General features: G+C 44.9%; 1 protein-coding gene across 1 annotated transcript; it reads left to right on the top strand.

Moving 5' to 3' along the window:
• On the top strand, nt 1–26,612 carry notch3 (notch receptor 3). Its single transcript, XM_070923964.1, has 33 exons — nt 1–61; nt 1,203–1,275; nt 11,979–12,121; nt 12,225–12,560; nt 13,216–13,338; nt 13,430–13,663; nt 13,765–13,920; nt 14,033–14,218; nt 15,239–15,352; nt 16,484–16,597; nt 17,560–17,793; nt 18,095–18,205; nt 18,302–18,494; nt 18,672–18,817; nt 19,125–19,358; nt 19,471–19,623; nt 19,749–19,977; nt 20,115–20,316; nt 20,436–20,592; nt 20,693–20,877; nt 21,001–21,133; nt 21,249–21,506; nt 21,604–21,713; nt 21,837–22,366; nt 22,463–22,789; nt 22,882–23,030; nt 23,117–23,345; nt 23,490–23,580; nt 23,706–23,874; nt 24,000–24,304; nt 24,408–24,555; nt 24,689–24,786; nt 24,898–26,612. Exons 1-33 carry the CDS (start codon nt 1–3, stop codon nt 26,377–26,379), a joined length of 7,413 nt encoding a protein of 2,470 aa, XP_070780065.1. The 3' UTR covers nt 26,380–26,612.
• Nucleotides 26,613–27,865: the final 1,253 nt, after the last annotated feature.

Below are 27,865 nucleotides of genomic sequence, written 5' to 3'. Positions count from 1 at the left end.
ATGGAAGGGAATATTCCATGGATTATTTTGTCATTTTTATTGTTTATGCATATTTGTGAAGGTAAGTCAAATTCATTAACTTTAACAATCAATCGGCTATTCGTGTCATACATGTGGGCTCTACATCCAGGTACACTGGACATGTCTGGACAGTCCATCCCTACAGTTCCAAATAAAATTGGTGCTATCCTTGATTATCAAGGCTTCCAACGAGCACTGACATGTTTACGTGCAAAATTTATGTTTTACTTTTTATTTGTTTCTTTTATTTAGTAGTTTATTAGTTACAGATATCAACGGGCAATCTACAAAGTTTTTCAAAATCCTTTGGAACGATTGAACCGCAACAGATAATGGTAACAGACACCGTAGACGTTTACTTTCACTTTACGTTTAGTTTTTACGAACTTTTTCGGGATTAAACCTCACACTGCAGAATGGGGAAAGTAGATTTCTTCTTCTGCAATGGTTTGATTTCTTTTGTTGGAGAAGTCTGGTGGCTCAGTATGAGCACTGCTGCTCCACCGAGTTAACTAAACCCGACGTGAAGTAGCTCCTGTAACATCAGCAGCACTTTAACAGTGTCCGAGGAGCGTGGGCTTGTGCAATGATGTTTCACATAATACGTTTCCAAAATTGCATTTATTGTTTGTGGAGGGGCAGGGTGAAAATGTGTTTAAGCTAAAGCAGGGGCTGAAGAGCCGAAGTTACCCCCTCCCCTACTGAACAAAGACCTTTTTAAGTGAATATTTTTCCCTCGAAGCGGTTGAGCAATGACTGAGATATGATAAATGACTGTCTCCAAGACAAACTTGTTTCCAAGCAGAAACAATCTCTTTATATTTGCATGAAGCTCTGTCAAGGATACACTACATTTTGTCTGCTTTTGACAAAGTAAACAACAAACATGCCACTGTGTCTGCAAGATGCCACAAGTGGCAATGGCCTGCTAGAAAGACATGTTTGAAATCTGCATCAGTGAGTTTAAATGGGTTACATCCATTTGAGTGTCTCCATGGTCGGATATTTTACAGAGTTTATTAAGATCCTCTACACCTTTTACTGTTTTACATTATTTGTAGTTTTTCTGGGATTTATTGCTTGTAGGATTAGGCTTCATGTGCCTCTTCAGGTTAAAATGGATGACATCAAGTAATTTGTCACTTGTGTGGTTCTCTAACTAATTTTTCCACTTTCCACAGGGTTCCGTTGCATGGATAAATACAGACCTTGCGAAAATGGAGGGACATGCTTAGATTCAACTTCTCGATGCATGTAAGTTGAACATAATGTAATAATGTGCCAGGAGTTTTCTTTTAGCAAAGCCTCCAATCTGAGTTTCTCCTGCCTCAACACTTCATAAACTAAAACGTTTTTGATAGGCATTCAAACCATAAGTGTAGGTTTTGTGTGTAAATTCATTTAATAGGCTATTATTTGTCAGTTGGTTCTTCAAAGGTTCAGGAGAACGATTAATTTCCAGTCTGATACTCAGTCTTAAACAATGAAGTGAATATGCCCTCTTTAAATCCTGTTGGTTGTTAAGTTACAACATTCACATAAAAGTGGTGAAAGATAGGACAAATTGATTAGGTCTACACAGATGAGCGTCAACGAGCCTCAACATGTTTGGCTGCCACACTCATCTCCTGCACCTGTTTAAGAGCTTTGTCAGACATAAATCACAGCACTATGCTGCACATAGTGTGAGTTAAGTTTTCCTTCTGTGTTTTTACCCTTTTGTTTTTTTGTTATTTTCAACTTCATATATATTTGTTTGTTGTTAGGTTACATTTTACTAGCAATAGGACTTAATTTCAAGGCTTTGAAAATACTTTTTTGATGAACTGTCTTTGTTTCTGCGTGCTTTGGGCATTTTTGAGCTGTCATCTTTTGACAGTGATAAGGCTTTTGTTTTTCAAATTGGTGGGGGGGTTGTGTGGGAACCTATTACAATAGCCAAGTTAAATAGCCTACAGTGTCTTGCCTGAGGGTCATTTGTCCTTTTTAAAAACCCTTTAGCTAAGGAAACATGCCTGAGTGTTTCAGATGGAGGAGATACAGTCATTGATAGAACAAAAACCAGCCAGCTGCTTCCCTCCAAAACAGTACATTTATTATTTTATTGGAGTTATTTGCAGTTTACAATACTATGAATGGGGTCAAAGTTGAGCCAACACCATGAGTACACATTTCACAAGCAAATAATGAGACAAATGTTTTTTTTTCATATATGTACTTTTTAAACATAAAAGTAATTACATAGATTATTCTGACAATAGCCGCCATCACACACTAGCCAATGTGTAACTTGACTGCACGTGGAACTACCACCCACATTTTTTCAATCATTAGCTGGAGCCAAGAGGGGTGAGTAAATGTATAATTCTATGCTGCCAGATACTTTTTCTGAGCAAATCATTTATTTTCAACACCACACTGAAATAGTACTTCCCTACTACTAGTGGAAATTAACACAACACACTCAATGCTTAGCCTGATTTAATATCATCTCATCACAGGGAATGTGTTTTCTTTTGGAAGACACCATTTATTCATCCTTTGTGCTCCTTTAGTCTTTGTGCTGTGTACATGTATGTGTACATATGTTGGGAGTTGGGCATGTGTAATCACTACGCTGGCTCAGCGCCAAGAAAGAGAAGCACTTAGAGTGCAAAGGGAAACAATTTCTAATGGAAGGGGACATCAAATGTCTCACCACACAGAGTAAAAAGAGTCCCATAGCATGGCAGAGCAGTGGAGTGGAGCATGGCCACATGAGAGTGGTCAGACCAGTCGTAGACAGAGGTGAGTGGTGGAGCCACCCCACCCCTTCCCTTGGGAGCCTACAGAAACAGGAGATCCAAAATAGCAGAAAAGATCCTTTCTTCTACCAGATACCTGCCTGTAACCAGGCACCATCAGAACAGGGCATGGAGAGGGAGAGAAGAAAGGCCACAGCAAAGTGAAGCCAATACGGAGCAAAAGGACAGAAACAAAATGCAGATACAGATACACGTTTTGGCATTTGAATGGAATTTGGAGAACCAGTAGAAAACAACCTTGCTTGAAATCACCACTGTTCCTCAGAACCACGCACATTGTTCTGTGTAGAGAATGTTCAACTGTTCTTGCTTGTTTACCAGCCACTGTGTTATTTAATTTTTTTTACAACAGATAGCTTCTCAAGTGACAGTAATACTGTGTGTGGCAGCTACCTTTTGTTACTGTCCCAGATACCAATGTATCCTGTGTCTTGTTGACAAACATGCTATGATACCACAATATAGCTTTAACATGGAAGCAATCTCAAAGTTCTCTCATAATTCTCTATCTTGTAAGTTTCTTTATGTGTCTCTCAGTCTGGTGGCTTCCTTAGGTGACTTAGTAAAGGTTGCAGGCCAGAGTTGCTGATAGGGGATTACAGTAGTAATCCTTAGTAAACTGTTCAAGTGAACAAACTCTCTGATACCTGTTTCAGTGACCCAGTGAAAATCAGTTAATGCTTGTAGTCTGATTGGGTTGAGTATTCAAACCTGGCTCCATGATCCCACTCCCAACCTATACTAACTTGCAATAGATATTGGCTGCAACTGCTAGTCAGCCATAAATTCCTTTCTTGACAATTGCAAAGATGGTTGAACATGATGTAGAATGAGTGGTTCACTATTCCGAAAGTGATCAAATAAAAAAGTTACACAAAACCATCTGCACATGCATGTGCCACTTTGAAACTCCAGTGTACAAACACTGACCATTGTATCGTTATCAAAGTCTGAGGTTATTTTTATTGGTGAAATAAGTGCAACAACAGTTGTTAATCAGGGTCTTGTGTGGATAGAGAAATTCAGTATTTACCTATGAGTCAGTTTGTGTAGAGCTCATAATCCATGTCATATATAGGTTTGTGTGAGACATGGTTTAATAAAGGCAGGCAAAATGAGTTTGATGAAGATGATTTCCATTGACATGGGAGCCCTTCATAACTGTGTGTCTGAGTCTGCAAACATGTTTGTATTGACACATGCACTGGTGGGCATTTCCAAACCAGAATGTAAAAACTTAAAATACACAAGCAGTTTAACCCCAAAATATAAACCTATGGGCAAAAATAAATTAGAAAAAAATCGTTAATATACTGCACCACAATTTAAGTATTGTTCGGTGTTCGTCCAACCCCAGAGCTACTGAATATCCTTCCCTGTTCAACCAGTTGGGTTTGTTTGAGGGCTGCTGATAGTGTAGGTGAGATTTGGTAGTTCTGCAAGCTCTGCAAACCAACCAATCTTTTCTAGTTACTATGATGATGACCATTTTACAAGTAACAACATGGCATAGATTAAAAATACAAACCTATCTTGCAATGTGTGGTTTAATCTACATTTTCTGACACACAGTAAATATTTTTGAAGTATTCTTTCTATGTTCTTACTGTGGCCCAGAGTTTTGAACTTGACAGTGAAGGGTTGATAGTGTCACAGAGAGTGCGGCCTTCTAGGTGAGCAGTCAGGAAGTCCAGTTGAAGAGCCTTTGGCCCCTCAGCCCCGCCCTGTGAGCAGAATGTGCTGCAAGGGCCACAGCGGCGTGGCTGGAGGAGAGGTAATTAGGCAGATTGAGAGGGTGTCATTCAGAGAGGATCCAGCTGGAGGGATCGGACTGGGGGTAGGGAATTGGTAGAGGGAGGCTGGGTAGGAGGGAGTGGGGGACGGGGGGGGGGGGGTAGAGGACAGCTGGTGGATGTTGTGATGGTAATCCAGTGAAGTCAGATCTTGACAAAGGGGAAGCATAGGGCCAGGTGCTGCCATTGAGCAGTCAGCCGCCCCCTTACTGTGAGAGACAAGCTCGTGGAGGAATGAAGCCGGTAGCTCACAGTCCCTCTAGCACATGTTGCCTCTCTCACAGTGCAGCGGCAACCAGGTCCAGTTTTTCTCTCTCTGCATGTTGTCCCAGCTCTGGCGGCTCATCCTCTGCCTCTGTCTCTCAACACAGTGGCAGATCGCAGATTATGACCAAGTCTTTCCTCTCAGATCCTCTGAGCTGAAAGGAAATAAATGTGGTGCTTCTCCGCTGTGTGAGGCCCATGGATGGATACAGTGGTCCTCTTTATGTTATAAATGTTTTACCCTTGGCCTCAGTAGCAGAGTTAGCATATAAATTGTGAGTGTCTTGTTATGACCCTGTAGCAACTCCCAACCTCTTAGACCATGATGAAAGAGGATATCTCTGACTTTGATAGGGAACAGACTGTCCAGCGAGTGTGGAGTGCTGTTTCTGTAATAAAATGTTTGTATATGCCTATTTCACTTTTGGAAAATAGCTAGACATGTACATGTGTTTGAGGAGAAAGGACACTTACTGTTTCTCCTTTTTAAAATAATGGAGAATACAATTTTCTTAGGGGAGAGTACAGCCTCTCCAAATGGGAAATGTGGTACCTACAAGTTAATTCACTCAAAAACAGATGAAAAATGCATTTTTGAGGAACACAATTCACTAAGAAGTAGAAATATACACACATGCCAAGACACATATTTACTGACAGACCGTAGCAAAGAGACAGATTATATTGTTGGCTTAGTTCAGAGCACCTCAGGGCAAGTGTTTTCTTTGGCATCTTTATGGTGGATTAGAAAGGAATGCTTAGTAAGATTCCTCCTGTCCCTCTGGTGCTTTCACGTTATTGTCCATACCTCCCATCCATTCACCCTGGTAGCCACTTCAGGAATGTCTTTAACAATACTGTCAGTCTAGTCTCATTGAAATTGGGATGTTTGAAATGACTTGTTTGATTTGCAATTGTTACTTTGCAGTTTTGTGAGGCAACATATAGCCCATATCACTCATGCTGTCCCAATGGGCAGATGGAGCCATTGTCGTGTCATTATCCAGAAAAACTGATGCACTGCAGATCCAGTAGTTTCAAATTAGATTAATAGGACATCGGTCATATCCATGAGGAGAGTACTATCTTACCAAGAGGTTACACCATCATAGTGAGGAAGATTTGGGTTTGTTGTCCCGTCTTCTCTCTGGGTCATGACTGGAGACTGGGAGCTGTGGTTCCCAGGCCCAGTCACAGGAAGTGGTGCCTTTTGACCTCCCTGCTACGCACATCCTGTCTTATTGGAGAAGCTTAAGCAGCTTACTCAGTGCATCCAAGTCTCCATGCTCCTCATTCTCAAAATTAAATTTTGTGTGCTAGCTTGCACGTCACACATATCCAGAAATGAATCTTGTGTGCTAATTAATGTCAGCTTTGTCATTTAGTTGGTACAGGAACATCCAGTTGAGATTTGTGTATTATTCTTTTTGGAGTCGATGTATGTCTGAACCACATGCTTATGCAGGGATAAGCTTGCCTCTGAAGTCTCATCCCCTTGCTGTTTGTTCTTATCCAAGAGATGATGGCTTCCGAAGAGATATTCAGGCAGGCCTGATTGGAATAACTGAGGTCTGCCAGCAAAATCTCCCTCCCTTGTAAAAGAGGAAGGGATGGGTCCATCATTAAATGATTCAGGAAAAGGCATTCACTTTTCCACTGAGCACACTTTCCACAGATATCTTGAGTCTAACCAGGCAGCATTTTGCTAATGTTTACCTTTTCCTAATTTAAGATTTATCAGAGGTTTTGGGACAAAATTGCTACAGTTATAATTTGTTTTAGTTTTATGAAATGTTTCTCCTTAGTTTATCACTAAAAACCTTCTCCAGTACACCATAACCAAATCTCATTGTTTCAGGACTAAAGGCATGTGAGTGTCTGTGCTGGTCTCACACAGTTTCTGTCAACATTATTAAACTGGAGTCATTTTTTTTAATCAAATGTTTTTGTAGTTCTATTCAATCCACATTCATTGTGCAGCAAATATTTGCTTTGAAATGAATAGCAATACAGACCATTAGAAGGTCTAATATATCTTTTCTCACATTATGCTGTTTACTGTTAAGGCTTACATGTTGAGACAAAACATTGGACAAGGCATTGTAGTTGGTCTTTCATGTTAGGTTGGGGATGGGGTCTTCCAAATTTCAGTTTCAAAGTTTAACGAAATCTGGTTCAGTTTAGGTGGTTGGGTGGGGTTTTGTGGTTGAGTTCAGTGGAGAATGCTTTGAAAGACCTCGACCCTGGGATTCATGCAATGTGGTTATGGGCAAACGCGTCGTTATTTGAAAAATGTCAGGGAGTATTCTTCCAAAAATCTGTTGACACTTGAGGCAAAGTTGTTCAAATAGTGTATGAACTGAAAGTGTAAAAACTACGAGCTCTTGTCTGCCCTTTTCAAAGCAGTATAACTGAACACTTAGCAAGAAGAATACATTTTTATTCTCTTGGTGCAGAAGATCTGTGTAGTCCCCACTGTATTCTGGATTTATATTCTTATACATGTAGATCTGAGTGTTGAGGGGCTATCGTCTGTGAGAAGGATGCACTGACAGCCTTCCTAGCTTTTTAGTCAGATTCATTTCTGCTTTTCCTCAAGAGAAAGTTAAATGTCCTTATATTCACATGTTTAATATTCAAGCTCTGGAGGTGCTCTGGAAACCTCCCTCTGGAGATTTCAATACCTCCATTGTGTGTCTAAGCACAATTGTTGAAACAAACTTTGCACTTTAAACTGTGAAACACGCATCCTTTTAGACATGATCGTACTTAATTACCAGACTGAAATGCTCCTGCACGGTGCCCAGTGCTACCTGCATATGTACGAGATCAGTCCTCTGAAGTGCTCCAACTGTCCTTACGAAACCCTGTCTACCAACACCCCCTTTTTTCTCACTCTCTCTCACCATGGGTTACTGTTGCCAGGCTACGGCCCAGGCCTGTTGGTCCGTGTAAGCCCAGGCCTGAAAGACTAGCTGTTTGGGTCACTGCTCCCCCCCAACACTTTCATACAAAGGAGTTCTGACTACTTTAGCTCTTTTATTTGGGCCACAAAACACTCCCCAACCCCCAATCTGGCTCTTTGCTGAGAAAGGAGAGCCAAGCTGAGGAGAGCAGAGCAGAAGAGGCTGTTGGAAGGAGGGGGGATGTGGATGGGCTCCTGTTGGCAGTGTGGTGTCAGTATAGTCTCACATAAAGGAGTAGAGCTGGTTCCTGCTTGCTTGTGCAAGGAGGGGGTGAGGGAAAGAGGCCTGTGTTGAGAGAAAGAAACACTGTTTGAGAGTTTGAGAGGACTATATGAAAATAGGAAAATATGCAAAACTTCAATTAGCTCTTGTCATGCAATATAGAAGTTGAAATCTTGCCCCAAGTCAAAAGATGGCAGTTCTGTTGTTGTTACTCTTCCTCTCCATTTAGGTAGGAAATGCCCTCTGAGATAGGAAGACTCCTCTATACTTGTTGCTTTGTGGGGCATGACTGTGTGTATGAACCGTGTCAGAGATTACAGCCTCTTTGTTAACAGGTGAGCCACCTTTTGACCTCTGGCAGAGTAGCTGCTATTGTATAGGAGAGGATGAGCTCAGGTTACCCTGCTTCAGTGACCCTGAAAGCAGGAAAACTGGCATTGTGTTACACAAGTATAGGTAACAGAACTTACTTGCGTAAATCAAAAGGGGTTTCAGTCAGAAGATCCTCCTACATGAAGCAGAACAACTGAGAAATCACAGCATATTCCATATCACAAAAATGTTTTACAAGGTCATTTGCACTTTAAACGCTTCTTCATTAAATGTTTGACAATTGCCTTCTCTTTCTTTTATGGTTTCACGATACTTCCCTCAGACGCTGAGGCTGGTTGTAAGTTTCTTTTCTTTGTGTTTGGGTGTGTAGTGATTGCATGTCTTTGCTTTGTTGCAGTGGTGCCTCTGTGTAACAATCTTGAAACTGTGTTAAGAGGAACTGTTAATGCATGTGTTTGTGAAGGATAACCACATCTCTTGAGTGGTGTGAAATGGCCAATGTGTGTTTGTGTGTGTGTGTTGGTTGCTGGCCTTGTACCATGAGCAAAACAGTACAGTTGTTTTGGCTTAAAGTCTGGCAGGAGAGGTAGATGGCAGACACCCAGCGGTACACTGACATATGTGGACAGATGCATGGTGCCGGGCCTGCAGCTGGCAAAAGTCCTCATATGTGTTGACACGGAGAGATTACCCACTAAGGCCATCCCTCCGCTGCACTCAAAGACCTCCTCCTCCTCATCTGCTGCTCTCTTCCTCAAAGGTCAGAAGTCGACACTCACTAAATATGACTCAGGGGCCCATTGCACAACAGCAGCCTGCACCTGCCCTCCACATCCGCCACAAATAAGGCTGGGCAAAGGCACAGTTTCTGCCCTGTTGTTCCCAGAGGCAGTGGAACCCACAAGGTTGTAAAGAGCCTGATAAGGAGACTCTCAGGTGCTCCAGGACAAAGTTGCGCGTCTCTCACAGTCTCTGCACTGATAGCATTCTGATTTGTGTGTTATGGGAGTAACATGTTGGCAATTAGTCAGGTCTAGACAAAAGAATGTGTGTTTTGGCTGCTTCGATCAGTGTGCATTTGTAAGGGAGGACAAATAATTTATCAGGCATAACTACTATCGTCATTCTTTCACACCCACACACACACGTACACTAGGACACACACAAATAAACACCAATGCACTTCATTCTCACAGTAAAACACACATTCCAAATACCTAGTTTTAGTCTCTGTAGTGCAACATTGACATGCAACACTTCCTGGAATGAGTTGTAATGAGTCGTCCACAGAGAGTCACGATGGTCTACAACAACAGCCTGTCTGTAGCTCTTTGGCTTTGTCTGTAGCAGTCAAATGCACCACATTACAGAGTGGCTCCAGAGTCAGTCTGTGTTGTGTTTTTCAGCTCTATAAGCAACTTTCTTCCTCAAGCCGTCTTTGTGCCACGTTTGTGTTTCATTTTTTAGTGACACCCTAGATTCCAGACATAGTTAATTTGCCTCTAAATAAACCCAGCCAAGCCATGACAAATAGCCATGGTGACCAAAGGTGGGGGGTGGGGAGGGGTGATTGGTTGGGTGTCAGGCTTGCTTGTTCATCTGTGAGGTTGCTAGGGCAACAGGGATCGTGTATTCGGAGTGAGTGTGGTGTTTTCAGAGCAAGGGACGAGGGATTACAGGAAATATGACATGACATTCTTGCTGGACCAGACCACTCTCTCCTCCTATTCTGTCGCCCTCTCCACCAATTCCACCTTCTAAAGACAATCTGTCCTGCAGAGCAGCCCCACCCCACTCCCTGCAGCCTGAGTGACATTATCATCACAATTAGACGGGGGACCTCTGACATTTGACCTCTCAGCGCGTGAGAGGAGGGGTTGTTAGGGGGAAAGCCAAGCTGGCGTTTGGGGGGCTTTATAAGATGGAAGAGTCGCTGTAATAGCTGAAAACGCTCTTTCAACATCGGTGCTCCAGTGCTGCTTCACTTTTACTTCCAGATCAAGTCTCAGTGCCTTTGTGTTGACCTCGTACTGTACGCTTTGTCATGGGAAAATCTTCATTCCCAATGGCATTTTAAGCATTCATTTCATTTCATTTTAGGTACCAATAAACCTATACCAACATACTTTGGAAACATGTTACTTTTTCTGCTGTTTCTGTGTATGTGCGGATATGTCCGTGTGCCTGGCTTCTTCTTGCTCATGAAGTAACGAATCACTAAATTTGTTTTAGTCTTTGTTATAGTTTATTAGGCGGGGAGCGCATCAAAAAAGCAAAAGATGAACTAACACCAGAGAAGTGGAGATGCTCCTGTAAAAGAGAACAGATGAAAACCCATTGTTGATCCTGCCCCGGGGTTCCTCTGCAATGAAAGAGAAGACAGAGCCCAAGGGCGGGCCAAAACCCAGCCGTCACTGCCCTGTCATCAGCATCAAACAGCCTGTTTGAAGAGGGGGCTTGTACCCAGCCAGGGGCTCCACTGTGGGTTTAGAGTTACCAGCTCATACTGGACTCTCTAGTAAGTCCAGGCCTTGTCTAAACTCCCATAGGACATCTGCAGAGAGCTATAGGATGCCTTGTTTATGTTTATCTCTACTTCTTAGTAGAACAGGTTTAGGTCAGGCTTACACAATGTCTACACAGCCTGCATAGCAGAGCAGCAGCAGGAGCTTCAGTCCTCCACCTATGCCTACACAGGATGCGTTCAGGCACAGTATTGAGTGTAGAGTGTTTTTTCTCATGTATGGGCTCAATAGGACATTACACAGACTTTGTACTAAGTCTGGTTAATGTCCGGTTCAACTGATTCAGACATTTGCGTTCACACATACATGATTGATTAAAATAGAAGCATATCTGTTCCCTCAGATGCGCGTGAGACAGACTACTGAAACCTCTCCTTATGTGTAGACAAGCCGTTTGTGTTTCATCGAGATAATGCACTGTTCAATTAGAATACAGTCACTGGGAGGGGGATGCGTTGTTTCATTCAAAAACCACAGCTGCTTCTGTGTGCTGTGTGTAGTCCTCGTTTTTCTCATGTCAGTATTTGTTGGCAATTGTTAAGTTTCCAGACTGCTGTTTCTGGGTGTGTTCTTTTACATATATAAGAACAGAAACAAGAGCTGAGGTGCGGAAAAACTGTAACACTGAAGGAATGTTAGCTGACATGGAGAAACTGAAGCTTTCCAGCTGGAAATAAGTGTGTGTAATAAGACACAGAAAGATGGCCTCCCTCCATCTTCATATTTTAAAGTTTGTTTGTGAGTGTATGTGTGTCTCATTACATGAACAATGTATTGCATGATTAGTACTTGTGGGGTAAGATATGTTAATACTAATTCGGTCCAGGGCCCAGAAGCATTACTCATGCCAAGGTATGAGTCAGGCAGCAGGCCTTGCCATGGTGTCATTGGTCTCTGATTACCAAACCCAGAACTTAATGGGAATTGGGCTACACTGGAGTTGCAGTGTCACAACTCTGTCTTAAATACGTTTACTTGTCAGCCTGACATCCTACATGTCAGATTGACATCCTAATGTGTGTGTGTGTGTGTGTGAATCTGTTTTTTTAGATGTCGTCCTGGATTCATTGGTCCTCTCTGTCAGCATCAGGATCCCTGTCATCGATCACCATGTCTGAACGGAGCAGCTTGCAAGAGCCAGATGGTCAATGGTATCCCACAATACACCTGCGTGTGCCAGAGAGGGTTCAGAGGTACATCTATCACACCTTGTCTTCATTAGAAAGATCATCATCATCAGAAAGGAGATTGAAAGTTCCTATTTTAACTGAATACAATTCACTATTTAATCTCCAGGCCAAGACTGCTCCCTCATTGATGCCTGTGCCACAAGTCCCTGTGCCAATGGGGCCCGTTGTGCCAATTGGAATAACCACTACAACTGTTCCTGCCCACCTGGCTTCCAGGGAAAGAACTGCCGCAATGATATTGAGGAGTGCCGCAAGCCAGGCGTGTGCCTCAATAGTGGCCTCTGCATTAACACCCATGGGTCCTTCCGCTGCCAGTGCCAACCTGGATACAGCGGGCGCACATGTGAGGTGTCCACCCTTCCCTGTGCCCCATCTCAGTGCCTTAATGGGGGCACCTGTCGACAGACCAGTGACCATTCCTATGAGTGTGCTTGCCTGCCAGGTATAATGCACACACACACACACACAAACACAAACGAAATCAGAGTCCGTGTGTAGGCCCCGCTGTTTTCCCAGGCCCCCAGCACGGTGTTGCAGTCATATAGATTTTCCCAGCCTGATGACGTAGTTGTTAGTGCTGTTGCTGGGATTTACTCCTCTGTCCCAGGTCAGCTTCCTGTCTGCTATTAATAGCTACTGATGGGAGATGGGATGGTGGGAGAGTTGAAGAGGCAGCCCGTCGGCACTCTACTCCACTCCACTCTGTTCACAACAGAAGGAATTTACTTTATGGTCCTTCTGGTTTCCCACTGGGGAGCTGACAGGAAATGTCTCTTGCCAGAGAGGAAGTCATTGAAACTGTGAGAGATTATAAAACAAGCAAACACTGTGGGGAGTGTGGACCTCTGAAGCAGTCAGGAGTCACGGCTGTTGCTGGCATCGTGTGGGAACCATCATGAGAAGATGTAAACAATCAGACACCCACTGAACCTTTTTACTGCCCCATACCTCCTCTAGTGTGGGAAATATGACTCAAGGTTTTGAGCAGAAATGCTTATAGTATAGAACAGGGCCCACTGAGTGTTTAATAAACTCTCTTTTGTGAGTTGTTACTGTGTCTGCGTATCATAACTCTTTTCTCTCTCCCTCTGTCTCAGGGTTTGAGGGACACAATTGTGAGAATAATGTGGATGACTGTCCAGGTCATAAGTGTATGAATGGAGGAATATGTGTGGACGGAGTCAACACCTACAATTGCCAGTGCCTCCCAGAATGGACAGGTACAGCTCTATTTACATCATATTTGAAACAAACAAAATATTTATATCATGGTGAGTATGTGTGATCCAATATGTCACCTAACCACACTAGGGCAATACTGTGCTGAGGACGTCAACGAGTGTCTCATGCAACCAAACGCCTGCCATAATGGGGGTACGTGCTTCAACACTATCGGTGGTCATACCTGTGTCTGTGTTAATGGTTGGACTGGAGATGACTGCAGTGAGAACATTGATGACTGCGCCATAGCCGTTTGCTTCAATGGTGCCACCTGCCATGACCGTGTAGCATCCTTCTTCTGCGAGTGCCCAGTTGGAAAGACGGGTAAGTCAAATGTTTGTCAAATGGCCTCTGTGCACCTCTGAGTCCGGACTGCTAAATTGTCAATAACTGGCATATGTTTTATTTCTGTGCTTTCTCCACAGGTTTGCTGTGCCACCTTGATGATGCATGTGTGAGTAACCCCTGCAATGAAGGGGCAGTGTGTGACACCAACCCCCTTAACGGACGCGCCATTTGCACCTGTCCCGCTGGTTTTGTAGGAGGTGCCTGCAACCAGGACATGGATGAATGTTCAATTGGTAAATCTGCAAAAAATAATGTGTTTTTTAATTTGTCAGTGCTGTGGTCATATGCTCGTATACTTTCATTTGAGAGTGTCTCATAGACTGATCCCCAGCATTCTACCTGCAGGTGCCAACCCGTGTGAGCATTTTGGGAAATGCGTGAACACAGAGGGCTCCTTCCAGTGTCAGTGCGGCCGAGGATATGCCGGCCCCCGTTGTGAGATTGACATCAACGAATGCCTGTCCATGCCCTGCCAGAATGATGCCACTTGCCTGGACCGCATCGGAGAGTTCACCTGCATCTGCATGCCAGGTAGTCAGACCTGTATTTCAGTACTGATATTAAACAATACAGGATACCTCAATTCAGCCTGATGTCATCCACATGGTGCAGCCCAAAACCAATAGCAGAGTGGAACAACTGATGATTTAAACTTGACCTTCTAAAATAGCTTTACCTACAGTGCTACTATACTGACTGCCAGTGTAGACTGTTATGTAATACATTCCCATTGATGTTGGGGGTATGGAGGCACTGCTCTACTCTCAGTGCACTGTACCGCCAGACAGGGTATTAGTTTGGACTAAGTGATGGTTTTGACAAAAACACTGTGGAACTCTCACGCACAGTCCTACATGCATCCTGGGGTTTTGGGAACTATACAAATTAGAGCTGGGAGTCGGGTCTATAGGACTGGATGTGAGAGAGGGCGAGCAGTTAGGGGGAGGAGTGTGCTGTGAATACTAATGAGTGGTAGAGTGGTGGGAATGGAGCGGAACAATAGGGCCCCTCTGTGCTCCACTTTGCACCCCTCATACACACAGAGAGGGAAAGAGGCCTTTTCCCAGAGCCTCTCCCCCTCCCCCGTCATTTCCAGAGACAGGCCCTTCCTCTTCACCCTCCTCATCATCAGCCAGCCTGGCAAAGCTCACGTGGAGCTGCCGATTATTTCTGATTCCACGCTAGCCTCTCCCCAGGGGCATCACTCTGATCCACACCTCAATGAAGGTCCATAGTTAGTAGCAAATGCAGAATGTATAACATGCAACTGGTGAATGGGACACTGAGCTAGGGAGCGGTAATGCTCCACGGACAGTAGGGTGTGGTGATTTCAGGTCAGTAGATTGGGAAAACTGGGGATGCTCTAGGGATCTTTTATTCCATCCTGTGGTTCAGCAGAGACCAGTGTCAAAAACTCTGACGCCTCCCATGAGAGAAAAGTTTCCCACAGATCCTTTTCCCATCACAAAGAATACACACAATTACATGGACACCATGCTGTCTTCAACTGCAATAATGTATGTGAATTCACTTTGAAATTCTGTCTTCCAGGCTACATGGGGACTTACTGTGAGATTGACGTTGATGACTGTGAGAGCAACCCATGTGTGAATGATGGCATCTGTCGGGACATGGTCAATGGCTTCACATGCACCTGCCAGCCAGGTAAGACTGTTTTGACTGACCTTTATTTCTATTGCCTTTGTTTACTTCTATCCCTGTTAACAACTCCCAACTCAGTGACAGGAGAAGTAAGAACAGAGCCAAAGTTTAAATGTCCCCAGAACCAGAGGAGGGAGGGTCAGCCTTGCTACTTGTGCCTGCTGGTGTTTAGAGCCACCGCTCATATAAAAAGGCAGGCCCAAAAGGCTGCCTATCCTCTCCTCTTGCCTGAACAAAGACACTATTGTGACCCCCGCCCCCCTCCTCTGTGGAATGTGGAAGGGACGGCAGTCTCCCTCATCCTGCCCTGGTGGTGGTGGGGAACAGCAGTCCTGCTAATGAGATTCTTTTCCAGGTCCGCAATTTACATCTGGGACAGACGTCCCCCCTCCACCCCCCATCTAGCTATTGAGCCGGTGGAGCTGATGCAGGAAGGGGAGGGGGGGTTCCCTAAAAGAGAAAACAATCCCACCGTCTCCTCTAACCCCCCCTTTAGCAGCCCAAGCACCAACACACAGACCATCTTGACACTGTTAATCAACTGAGCAGTGTGCTTCCAATGCACCAATTCACCCCTGTCTGGGCACTGTGCCCACTGATTTCAAGCCTGCTCAGTTTCTCAAGCTTTTCAGGCTAGTAGATTTTAGATATTATTACTGTTATTACAGTTATCCTTTTTGTTGTTGTTGTTGTTATATATATATATATATATATATATATATATATTCCAGTGTAGAGTAGGCATCATGCAGACCAGAAATGTACCATAACCTGAAGTGAGCTCCATAAGTTGCATTTTGCTGCCCAGATATTCCACACCACCTGATAGCAATATTAATTTATTTTCATATCCACCTTGTAGGCATTAGATTGTAAGTCCCTCCTCAAAAACATTATCAAGGTCACAGGCTTTCCATTGCATTTTTAGTGGTCATCTCAGCATTGGTCCAAGTGCACAGATGACATGTCCTTAACCAGTCGAGACGCTCTTAAACCCAACCTTAGCCAGACGTCACTAACTATCCAAAGACCTCTGCCCTTCTAAGAAGAGACAGAACTGCCCTCTGACCTGAGCATGGACCCTTCCACTGGACGTTCTTTCTGACCCTTCACCTCTCTGTTTGTATGTCCCAGGGTTTACTGGCACCATGTGTCAGATCGACATAGATGAGTGCGCCAGCACACCCTGCCAGAATGGAGCAAAATGCTACGACCGGCCCAATGGGTTCGAGTGCCGCTGTGCTGAAGGTAAGGGCCTTATAGTTGTCACTGGATAGTTCTTAGACAGTACACAGCTCAAGATATATTCCCAGGCAGAAGAGTAGATGAGACTTAACCACTTGTTGGGCTATGTTTGGTCTTTGTTAAGTGTTCAGTGTTTTGGGGGGGTCAGCTATTTCTCTGGACGTCTGCTGGCCAAGCAGACTGACTTGAGGCCCCTAATCCCACTCTTTCCCTCATCGGCTCTCAGGATCATGGGGTCATTGAGGAGCAGCAGTTGCCAAGAAAGGAGCCTTGGTCATCACCCCGACATCTGTTCATCTGTTAACCCCCCCACACCACCTTATGCTGCATCTTAACCTTCATTCCTTCACATTCAGTCATGTCCATGTTTGAAAACAAGCCCAGATACAGTGAGCTATAGTAAAGTTTGTCACCAAGGCTGCATGTGTGAGCTGACTGTGTGTATACATTGATATTTTACATGTTTGTTTGGACCTATGCCTACGGAGGAGCCTGCTTCATTGTTTCAATGGCCAGCTGCTTGGTATTCCCTGTGTTTGTGGGCCCCTTCTGTTGAGTGAAGTGGCCCTGTTTGACGTGGTGCAGTCTATTGTTCCCTCTGCCACTGAGAACAAAAGCAGGACTGGGAGGCCTGTGTAGGGCCCTTCTTTACTGCTTTGCCCAACTCAGCACTGCACTACACACATACCACACAAATCAACACTTACTTGCCCAGCACACAGACACTGTTGACATGGAAACCAAAGTGATCAGAACCCAAAGCTGTAGAAGCTTTTATAAAGAAAAAGGGGGAAACAGAGGGAGTTCAACAAAAAAACAGGAGAGACAAATTCTTCTGAAGAACAGATGGAAAAGGGAAAGCCAACATCAGGTTGTCAGGCAACAAAAGATTAAAGCTTGGCTGCATAAAATGACCAGATAAATGTCATAACATCAATATCCATTTATGCTTTTTTCCTCTTCAGGTTATGAAGGGACACTCTGTGAGAGTAATATCAACAACTGTCAGCCCGACCCATGCCACCACGGTACTTGCATAGATGGCATTGCCAGCTACACCTGTAACTGTGATGCTGGCTACACAGGCTATCGCTGTGAGAACCAGCTCAATGAGTGCCACAGCAATCCTTGTCAGAATGGCGGCAAGTGTGTGGACCTGGTAAATAAGTACATCTGCCAGTGCCAGCATGGAACCTCAGGTAAGAGGAAAAACTCCATAAACACATAGTCAGACCTTGTGAATTCAAACCTTTGAATTCATATTTTAAAAAATTAAAAGCTAGTCAAAATTTACAGCAAAATTACTACAACTATAGGCTAAATCCTGCTGTATGCTCACACATCTGAAAATTATTTTACTGTTGAGGGTGATAACAATATGTAATAAATATATCATAATATAATATAATTTTTATTGGCATTAGCAAATGTTCTGCCATTGTTAAAATGTTGACAATAATTCTACAAGCCTAATGTAAAAACTCTTCTTTGTCAACACAGGCACAAACTGTGAGATAAACTTTGATGATTGTGCCAGTAACCCATGTGACTATGGCATCTGCAAAGATGGCATCAACCGCTATGACTGTGTTTGCAAACCTGGCTTCACTGGTAAGGCCCTCTGAAAATGAAACCACAAACTTGAGATGAAAAATCTATCCTCATTGGAAATTTTGAGAAACATACTTTATGTCCAATATCTCCTAGGTCCCAAGTGCAATGTGGAGATAGATGAGTGTGCATCGAGCCCCTGTAGGAATGGGGGAACATGTGTGGATGAAGAGAATGGATTTCACTGCCAGTGTCCTGAGGGCTTTAAGCCCCCTTACTGTTACTCCCAGGTGGACGAGTGTGGCAGCAGCCCATGTGTCCATGGCTCATGCAGGGATGACATCAACGGGTATGCACTGTTTAAAGTGACTCACATGGCTACGGGATATCAAGGAGAAATCTGGCATGACCACCTTGCAAACTTGTTGCTAATCCTACAGGTTTCAACTTGTATATCAGTTCATTGTTATTTCACTTATACAACTTTGAATATTTTAGATTATTCACTGTACTCCTGTATTTCCAGTTACCGCTGTGACTGTGAGCCTGGATGGGTGGGAAAGAACTGTGACCTGGACAGGAACGACTGTTTACCAAGTCCTTGCCAGAATGCTGGCACATGTATCGACCAGCTCAATGGCTTCACCTGCAAGTGTCGCCAAGGCTTCAGAGGTGAGACGGTGGCATAGTAGTACAACAAACAGTAACCTCCGGTTACAACATCAACATCAAAAAGTACATTACAAAGAGAGGAATACACACATGCAGCACATGCAGTAACTGAAGTCATAAATGAGTATCTTATAGACTTTATAGACGTCTTTTAGTTTTCTACCATGTCCTCCATCATATTCCTCCTCCTGAATGACGATCGTCTACCTCCCCCTAGTGGTGTATTAAAAATGTGCAGATCAGGCCACCGACGCTCATCAAAATTCACTTATGTAATATGTTTTAATGTCTTCTGCCCCTCCGACAGGTAACCTCTGCCAGGTGAACATCAACGAATGTGCATCTAGTCCCTGTCTGAACAAAGGCAGTTGTGTGGACGGTGTGGCAAGTTTCACCTGTCTATGTGAGCTTCCTTACAGTGGACCCACTTGTGCTGAGGTCCTCACCCCTTGCTCCCCTAACCCCTGTGCCAATCATGCTGTCTGCACACACACACCAGACTACTTGGGCTATCAGTGTAACTGCCAGCCAGGGTGGCAAGGTTAGCAAATTTTGTACTTATCAGTCCCTTCTCAACTATTGTTAGATAATCTGTCTGGAAGCTTACAGATCTTGAGTTAAACTTTATTGTTCCCTTCTTTTGCATTCTTCAGGTCAGTTGTGTAACATAGATGTGAACGAATGCATCTCAAACCCCTGCAAGAACCGTGGGACCTGCACAAACACACTTGGAGGCTTCCTGTGCTCCTGTAGAGCAGGATATACTGGGCTCACCTGTGAAACAGATGTCAATGACTGTGCTCCCAGTGAGTGGCCACGTAAAGTGAACGTGTTGAATTACTATAATTGTCTGTTGCTGTCAAGTACAATACCAAGTCTGTGTACATTTATTGTACTTGACCAAAGTTGTCCTCTCCATTTGTGTTATCAGATCCATGCCTAAGTGGAGGTTCCTGCACAGATGGTGTGAACTCCTTCCACTGTAGCTGCCTGCCAGGCTTCACTGGGCCCCGCTGTGCTTTAGAGATCAATGAATGTCAGAGTTCCCCCTGCAAAAATGGAGGCACATGCACAGACTATGTTAACTCCTATACCTGCACTTGTAGGCCTGGCTTTACTGGCATCCACTGCGAAACCAACATCCCTGATTGCACTGAAAGGTGAGTGTGTGTGTTTTGAGTCATGGAGTTATCTCATGTTGTACTTTATCAACCTGCTCATATACACATGTATATAATTACTGAAAATGACAAGAAAGCGTGAAGATCTAAATCCGTATTTTTACTCATATTGGCAGCTCTTGCTTCAATGGAGGGACGTGCACAGATAAAATCAACGGCTATTCCTGTACCTGTCGCTCAGGCTTCACTGGCTCCCACTGCCAGTACGAGGTCAACGAGTGTGACTCCCAGCCCTGCCTCAATGGAGGTATCTGTCAAGATGCCCTGGAGTCCTTCCGTTGCTCCTGCCCCAAGGGCTACGCTGGAAACCGCTGCCAGGTACACACTTACCCACAGACACTCTTGAAAGCTCTTGTTAACGCCTTGAGTCTTCATACCTTTTATGTTTTTAGACTAATAAAAGCTGACAATTTTCCGTCTGCCTCTTGCCTATCAAGACCCCAGTCGACTGGTGCAGACGCTCATCTCCCTGCCAAAATGGAGGACGCTGTCGCCAAAAGGATGCTTCCTTCATCTGTGATTGTACTAACGGCTGGTCTGGACGTTACTGTGACATCCCAAGGGTCTCCTGTGAGACAGCTGCTCGCCAGAGAGGTATTTTTATGATCTGTACATGATATTTAATCTCTCGCCCTGTGTTTCTGTTGAAAGTGATTAATTAAAGTAACATTTTCTCCCAAATCCTTCTTATTAGGGCTCCAGACAGATGAGTTATGCCACCACGGTGGTCACTGTGTCAACACTGGAAATACCCACTATTGTAAATGTCCTGCTGACTACACTGGAAGCTATTGCGAAAGCCAAGTGGACCATTGTGAAGACAAACCCTGCCGCAATGGCGCCACCTGCAGGGGCTATGTGGGAGGGTACCAGTGTGACGTGAGTCCATTGCTTTTTCATTATTATGTGCCTCTCTGTCAGATTTTAGCAAAGTCAGTAGTCACAAGGTGCTTCATCACAATTTTATAAGATTATTTAATTGTCAACTGCATATCATTACAGTGCATGCCAGGCTTTACTGGACAGAACTGCGAGATAGAGATCAATGAGTGCCAGTCTCATCCTTGCCAGAATGGAGGCACTTGCATTGATCTGGTGGGACATTACATCTGCTCCTGCCCCCCTGGCACACTGGGTATGCAAGCACATATTCAACATAAACCTGTGTTTATTACTAACGAGACATCACTATTTGTGACTAAAAGATGATAAATATATAGTAGTACTTAATATTCCTCTCCTTTTTAAAGGTGTTCTCTGTGAGATCAATGAAGATGACTGTGCTCCGCCTCTGAGGCTACGCAGTGCTCCTCCTAAATGCCTTAACAATGGCACCTGTGTGGACAGAGTGGGTGGATACCGCTGCAATTGTCCCCCTGGATTCACAGGAGAAAGATGTGAGGGAGACATAAATGAGTGTCTCTCTAACCCCTGCAGTCCCTCCAACAGTCTTGACTGCATCCAGTTGCCCAATGACTACCAATGTGTCTGCAAGCCCGGCTTCACAGGTTAGACAACTAGAGGCTTCCCCTGGCTTCTCAATGTGCATTCTCTTTGTGTAAATACTCCAATTGTAGAGCTTTACCGTCAATATGTTGTTTTTAGGTCGGAGGTGTCAGAGCAGGTTCAGTGCGTGTGAGTCTCAGCCTTGTCAGAATGGAGGAGCCTGTTCTGTGTCCAGCTCTGCGCTGGGATACACCTGCACATGTCAGCTTGTAAGTGTCCTTTCACGTTAAGGGTTTAAACACCTAATTTGACTGAGGTTGTGGATCAAAGCTTTTCCATGTTTGTGTATTGAAAGTTCACAATCTAAGTGCATAAATGATGTCTATCTTTAGGGTTATACTGGGCCCAATTGTGAAAGAAGTATGTCCTGTCGGGAGCTGTCCTGCTATAATGGAGGTAGCTGTGCACTTACCACAAGGGGGGCGCGTTGCACCTGCGTGCCAGGTTATGGCGGGCCCCAGTGTCAGCATCGCAGTAATGAAGGCTGCTCCTCCCAACCCTGCCGGAATGGAGGGTTGTGCACTGAAGAGACCAGCTTCCCATTCTTCCACTGCCAATGTCCCAGTGGCTGGGCAGGTAAACGTTGCGAGCAGATCATCCCAAGCGTTGCACCCCCAATACCCTCATGCCCTCTAGCAGACTGTCATGGCAAAGCCAATGATGGTGTTTGCAACAAGGAATGCAACACGTTCCCTTGTCGCTGGGACGGTGGCGACTGTTCTCTAGCAGTGAACCCCTGGGCTCGTTGTGCAGACCCTCGCTGCTGGCGTGTCTTCAACAACAGCCAGTGTGATGAGTCCTGCAACAACGCTGACTGTCTGTATGACAACTTTGACTGCAGGAACAAGGAGAAAATTTGCAAGTGAGTTTACTTTTACTGTTAACAGGATTCCCCTTAGTTTCGTCTGTACTGATCTTAGAACACCTGAGCTGATCCTTCTGTTTATGTCCCTTCCAGTCCAATATATGAAACCTACTGTATCGACCACTATGCTGATGGACGGTGTGACCAGGGCTGCAACACAGAGGAGTGTGGCTGGGATGGCTTGGATTGTGCAGGGAAGGTTCCAGCAGACCTTGCTGATGGTGTCTTGGTTTTGGTAGTGCTACTACCCCCAGAGGAGCTTCTCCGCACCAAAACAGCTTTTCTGCAGAAATTAAGTGCTATCCTACACACTACACTACGCTTCCTGCCGGACCGCAATGGTGAAGCCATGATCCGCCCCTACACCCGCCGAGAGGCACGCCTCAAGCGGGAGCTGCAGCCTCAAGAAGAGGTCATCGGGTCAGTCAGACATACAGTAAACAAAAAAAGCTGAAGTTTTTCCAGTTGATCCTACGTTACACTAAACACCTGCCTCTCTGCTATTCCTGTAGCTCAAGAGTGTACCTGGAAATAGACAACCGTCTGTGCTCTCAGAGCTTTGAGGACTGTTTCCCTACTGCTGATAGTGCTGCAGAGTACCTGGGAGCCCTGTCAGCTGTAGAAATGCTCCGCTTCCCTTACCCCCTCAAAGAAGCCAGTGGTGAGTTGGGATACTTAAAGTACACAAAATGAACTAGTAACACTGAGGCACAAATGTTTGATTACTACTTTGTCTTCTTAACACAGGTGAAATGATGCCAATTGAATCTGACCCCATACCTCAATGGGGCAAGCTGATGCTGGTGGGGATAGCTTCTCTTTTCCTTTTGGTCATCCTTGTGATAGGCATGTTGATTGCTCGTAGAAAGAGAGAGCACAGTACGCTTTGGTTCCCTGAGGGCTTTTTCCTCAAAAAGGAACCCAGCAGTAACAAGAACCGCAGGGAACCCGTGGGCCAGGATGCTCTAGGAATGAAGTAAGTTATTTGTGTTCAAATGTTAACACTAATGATGTTGTTGGGACTGAATTGCTTTAGCAATGCAATTTCGAATTGCTTTAGGAATGTTTTTGAAATTGCTTCCTTGTGCTTACATTGTTTAACATATTCATCTGTAAACAGACACATGCCAAAAACTGTGGAGGAATCTCTCCTTGGAGATCACAGTGATCAGTGGATGGACTCAGACTGCCCAGAGGCAAAAAGGCTCAAGGTCAGTTACACAACGTCTTTAAATTTATAAATGGTCCTAATCAAATTATGTACACACAAACACAAAAGTGTATATGTAAATGTAAGTAAGTTATGAAACTGAGTTTTCTCGTTGTGTGAGTTTAGGTTGAGGAGCCGAGTATGCTCTCAGACAGTGAAGATGCAGTGGACAGCAGGCAGTGGACACAGCATCACCTTGCAGCTGCAGACATACGTGTGCCTCCCACCATGGCCCTTACCCCACCTCAAGGAGAGTTTGAAAGTGACTGCATGGATGTTAATGTCCGAGGCCCAGGTTAGTAGTGAGATAAATTTTAAGACTGGAACTGTGATTTGCACATTATTACTTTTTTATACTTTCTTCGTATGATCTCTTTTGTTGACATAAACTCACCCATGCCTGTTTTCATCTCCTACCAGATGGTTTTACACCGCTGATGCTGGCATCATTCTGTGGAGGCGGCTTAGAGCCTGAGGTAGCAGAGGAGGAGGAGAGTGAGGAGTGTTCAGCCAACATCATCTCCGACCTAATCTACCAGGGTGCATCCCTTGCTGCCCAAACAGACCGCACTGGTGAGACTGCGCTCCACCTGGCTGCTCGCTACGCCCGTGCTGATGCTGCTAAGAGGCTGCTGGATGCGGGAGCAGATGCCAACGCTCAGGACAACACAGGACGTTCGCCACTACATGCTGCAGTGGCTTCAGATGCACAGGGTGTCTTCCAGGTAAACAGACATCAACATATTCTGTTTATTGGCCACATTAGTGGTAGAAATACCCTTATTGTATAACTCATAATGTTGAACACAATATTTTGCATCCTCCTAGATTCTGATCCGAAACAGGGCTACAGATCTTGACTCCCGTATGTATGATGGCTCCACTGCGCTGATCCTGGCAGCACGGCTGGCAGTAGAGGGCATGGTAGAGGAACTCATCACTTGTCATGCTGATGTCAATGCAGTTGATGAATTGGGTAAGTGTGTGCAATGTTTCACTCAACTGAGTGTTCAGATGCAGATGTTCCTGTGTCATGATAATTTTCATTAATTCATTCATCCAAATTCAAAGTACAGATGTGTAATCTCATTGTTTGTCATCTTTTTTAGGTAAATCTGCTTTACACTGGGCTGCTGCTGTTAACAATGTGGATGCCACTGTTGCCCTGCTGAAGAATGGTGCAAACAAAGATATGCAAGATCTCAAGGTATGACATCCACTTACACTGTTTTAACCACATTTTTTCTGGTTTAAATAGAGACATATTTGTATCTAACACAGCCTCTGTTTGTTTTGTTGCTCTTTTTTTTCTTTTCAGGAGGAGACCCCTCTGTTCCTTGCAGCCCGTGAGGGCAGCTGTGAGGCTGTGAGGGTGCTGCTGGCTCACTTTGCAAACAGAGAAATCACAGACCATATGGACAGATTGCCAAGGGACATTGCTCAAGAACGTATGCACCACGACATTGTGCAGCTTCTTGATGAGTACAACACAGTAAGGAGTCCACAGGGCCATGGAGGGGTTGGACACCACCTCACTGGGGGACACACTCTGTCTCCTCTCATGTGTCCTCCCAGCGCCTTCCTACCTAGTCTGAAGAACACCCCACAGGGCAAGAAGAACCGTCGGCCTGGGGCCAAGGGTTCTAGCCTGGGAGGCCAACATGCTGCCAGTCTGAAGGAGTCAGTCAAGGCCCGTAATAAGAAGCTGACCTTGGACATGCAGAGTGCCTTACTGGAGAGCTCAGTTACCCTGTCCCCAGTTGACTCACTGGACTCACCCCATGGGGGAGCTAGCAATGCTGGCTACATCACCAACCCCACTTCCCCCGTGGCCATGCAGTCACCAGGGCTCTTCCACTCCTCCATGTCTGTTCCAAACACCCCAATGGTACATAATAGCATGTTAGAAGGAGGTGGCCCTTTTGCTGTGTCTCTAGCCCAGCTCAGTGACCTGGGAGCAGGAATGTCCTTGCAGGGACGCGTCTCCATGGCTTCAGATGTCAACCATGGCTATGTGCTGAGTTCAGGTCAGATGGGTCTCAACATGGGCATGGTCAGCCCTGTCAGTGTGCCCTTTGACTGGCACAACCGGATGCCCCCCTCCTCCCAGTGCGGTCAGCAGGTGGTGAATCTTGTGCAGAGTAGCCACCCCCAGAGCCCAGCCATGCAGCAGCAGCAGAACATGCTGATGCACCAGCAGATATACCGTAATTCCATGCTGCAGCCCACACCTGTTACCTCCACACCCACTATCAGCCCAGTCAAGCTGCCCTCCATTGCTGAGCAGCAGCAACAACAACAGCAGCAGCAGCAGCTCATCAACCACACCATTACCAACCAGCAGAGCATGGCCCGCATGGGCACCTCCACTCCACCGACACCCCAGACCTCCCAGCCCCCACCATCCTTCTTCCAGCAGCAGCAGATGCCTCAGCAACCTTCTCAGCCACAGCCTCTTGCTCAGCCCCCACAGGCAGCCACGCCAGCAGCCCAGCCCACTCAGGCTCTGCCCTCCCAGCCAAGTATCAGCACTGCAGGAACGGAGGATTACCCAACCCCTCCCTCCCAGCACAGCTACTCATCCGCACTAGATGCCACACCCAAGCATTACCTCCATTTGCCCAGTGAGCACCCCTACCTGACCCCCTCCCCAGAGTCTCCCGAGCCCTGGTCCAGCCCCTCTCCTCACTGCGTCTCTGATTGGTCAGATTCCACACCCAGCCCAGCAGTTGCTGGCCCTGCCCAGACCCAAATTACTCAAATCCCAGAGGCCAATGGCAAGATGCAGGTGTTTGCGTGAAGATCTCATGGCCCCTGTTTGAAAAGGGACCTGGGGTAAAAGAATTTGTGGACTGGCTCTTGGGCCTGTCTGTGTTTATATGTGTCAGCCTGTTTCCAAGATTTTCATTGGATTTGGATTGACTATGTTCATCACGAGGACCGTCTGCTAGTGGTTTTGCAGAGAAAAAAAGTAAAGGGAAATGTGTGTTGTCTGAAAAAACAGCAGACAATTTAATGAAGTAATTCTGTCACAGATGGACTTGTTTTTTATTATAAAAAAAAGTATATGAAGAAAACCAAGTCTTTCATTTCAAAGACTTAGGGATGCTCTCCTGGAAACTAACAAACATTTAAAAAGTAGATAAGAGGAAAAAGTAAAATGTTGAAGGGAATTCATTTATTTTTATTTATTGTTTTTATCTCTCTGAACTGCCTTTTTTTGGTGTTTTCTCCCTCTTTCTGTCCTAGCGTCTCACATAATGCCCCCCCCCCCCCTCCTATTTTATACGGACCGCCTACATTTCTATTTAGCCAGTGTGGCAAGTGATGGTAAAGGAATATAATTCATCATTCAGACCAGTTAACAGACAGAAAGAGGATTTTTTTAAGCTCTTGACGGATATTTATTTAGGCCAACAACAGCTGGTAAGGATGATAAACTGGTTCTAGCAAATATATATTAAAAGTTACTCAGCAGTAGTTATATCTTATGATCTAATTCAATTGTGGTAATTGATTACTTTCCATGAGTATTATGAATAAGAATGTAGATGGGTGTCTCTGAAGCACTTCAAGTGACCAGCCTCGAAGGGCAAGTGTGGGTCGAATACAACATTTAACTACAATGGATATTTATGATAAATGGGTGGCATTTCCTTATGACCTTTCAATATATATCAGCAGAGTAAAGTTTTAGGCGTAATGCTCCCATTTTAACTGTAGTTTCTCACTGACTCTACAGGACTCTTACCTCCACTTCCACTGTCAGCCCTGTTACCGTCAGTTTTGAAGCTTGTTTTCATTCATTCTAAGAGTTTTCAAACTGAATTGTTTTGCCTGTAAAATCAGCCTCTCACTGCCCTTTTATTTTATGTTTTAATTTTTTGTTTTATACTCTGTATATTTGTGAAAACCATGAATACCTGTTTTTTTTAACATCACTTCAGATGTACTAAGCCATGCTTATCAGCTGCTATTTTATATCATTCTTCCCTGCAAACATTCCTCCATGTTGCCTGTCTAGTTGAGTCTGGATGCTGTGCCTTTCATCCAACACAGGACAGAACCAGATGACAGACAGGTAGAAGTTTAATTTGAGCCCGCATCATGTCCTTCACTGGACTAAAGGGAAACATTCCTGGACTATCTGTGGCAGTTGAGGTCTCGTTGATACTCTCACCTCGTCTCTGGTAGTGTCTGCGGTGGAGTAGTGGTCAGTGTGAGGGTGTGGCTGCTGGGCTGTGACTGCTTGTGCCCTGTCACTCCTCAGGGAGGTGTTTTATGGC

Source organism: Enoplosus armatus, chromosome 17, assembly GCF_043641665.1.
Source record: "Enoplosus armatus isolate fEnoArm2 chromosome 17, fEnoArm2.hap1, whole genome shotgun sequence".
Classification (NCBI taxonomy): Eukaryota; Metazoa; Chordata; class Actinopteri; order Centrarchiformes; family Enoplosidae; genus Enoplosus; species Enoplosus armatus.
The sequence above is the reverse complement of the archived record's forward strand: the minus strand, read 5'-3'. Positions and strand labels throughout refer to the sequence as shown.

What these genes read in the sequence shown, in the direction of transcription:
- notch3 (XM_070923964.1), top strand. Translation starts at nt 1, where the DNA reads ATGGAAGGGAATATTCCATGGATTATTTTGTCATTTTTATTGTTTATG. An exon ending in GTGCCCAGTTGGAAAGACGG is followed by an intron (nt 13,664 to 13,764) that starts GTAAGTCAAATG and finishes CTTTCTCCACAG; the next exon opens with GTTTGCTGTGCCACCTTGAT. An exon ending in TTGCAAACCTGGCTTCACTG is followed by an intron (nt 18,206 to 18,301) that starts GTAAGGCCCTCT and finishes AATATCTCCTAG; the next exon opens with GTCCCAAGTGCAATGTGGAG.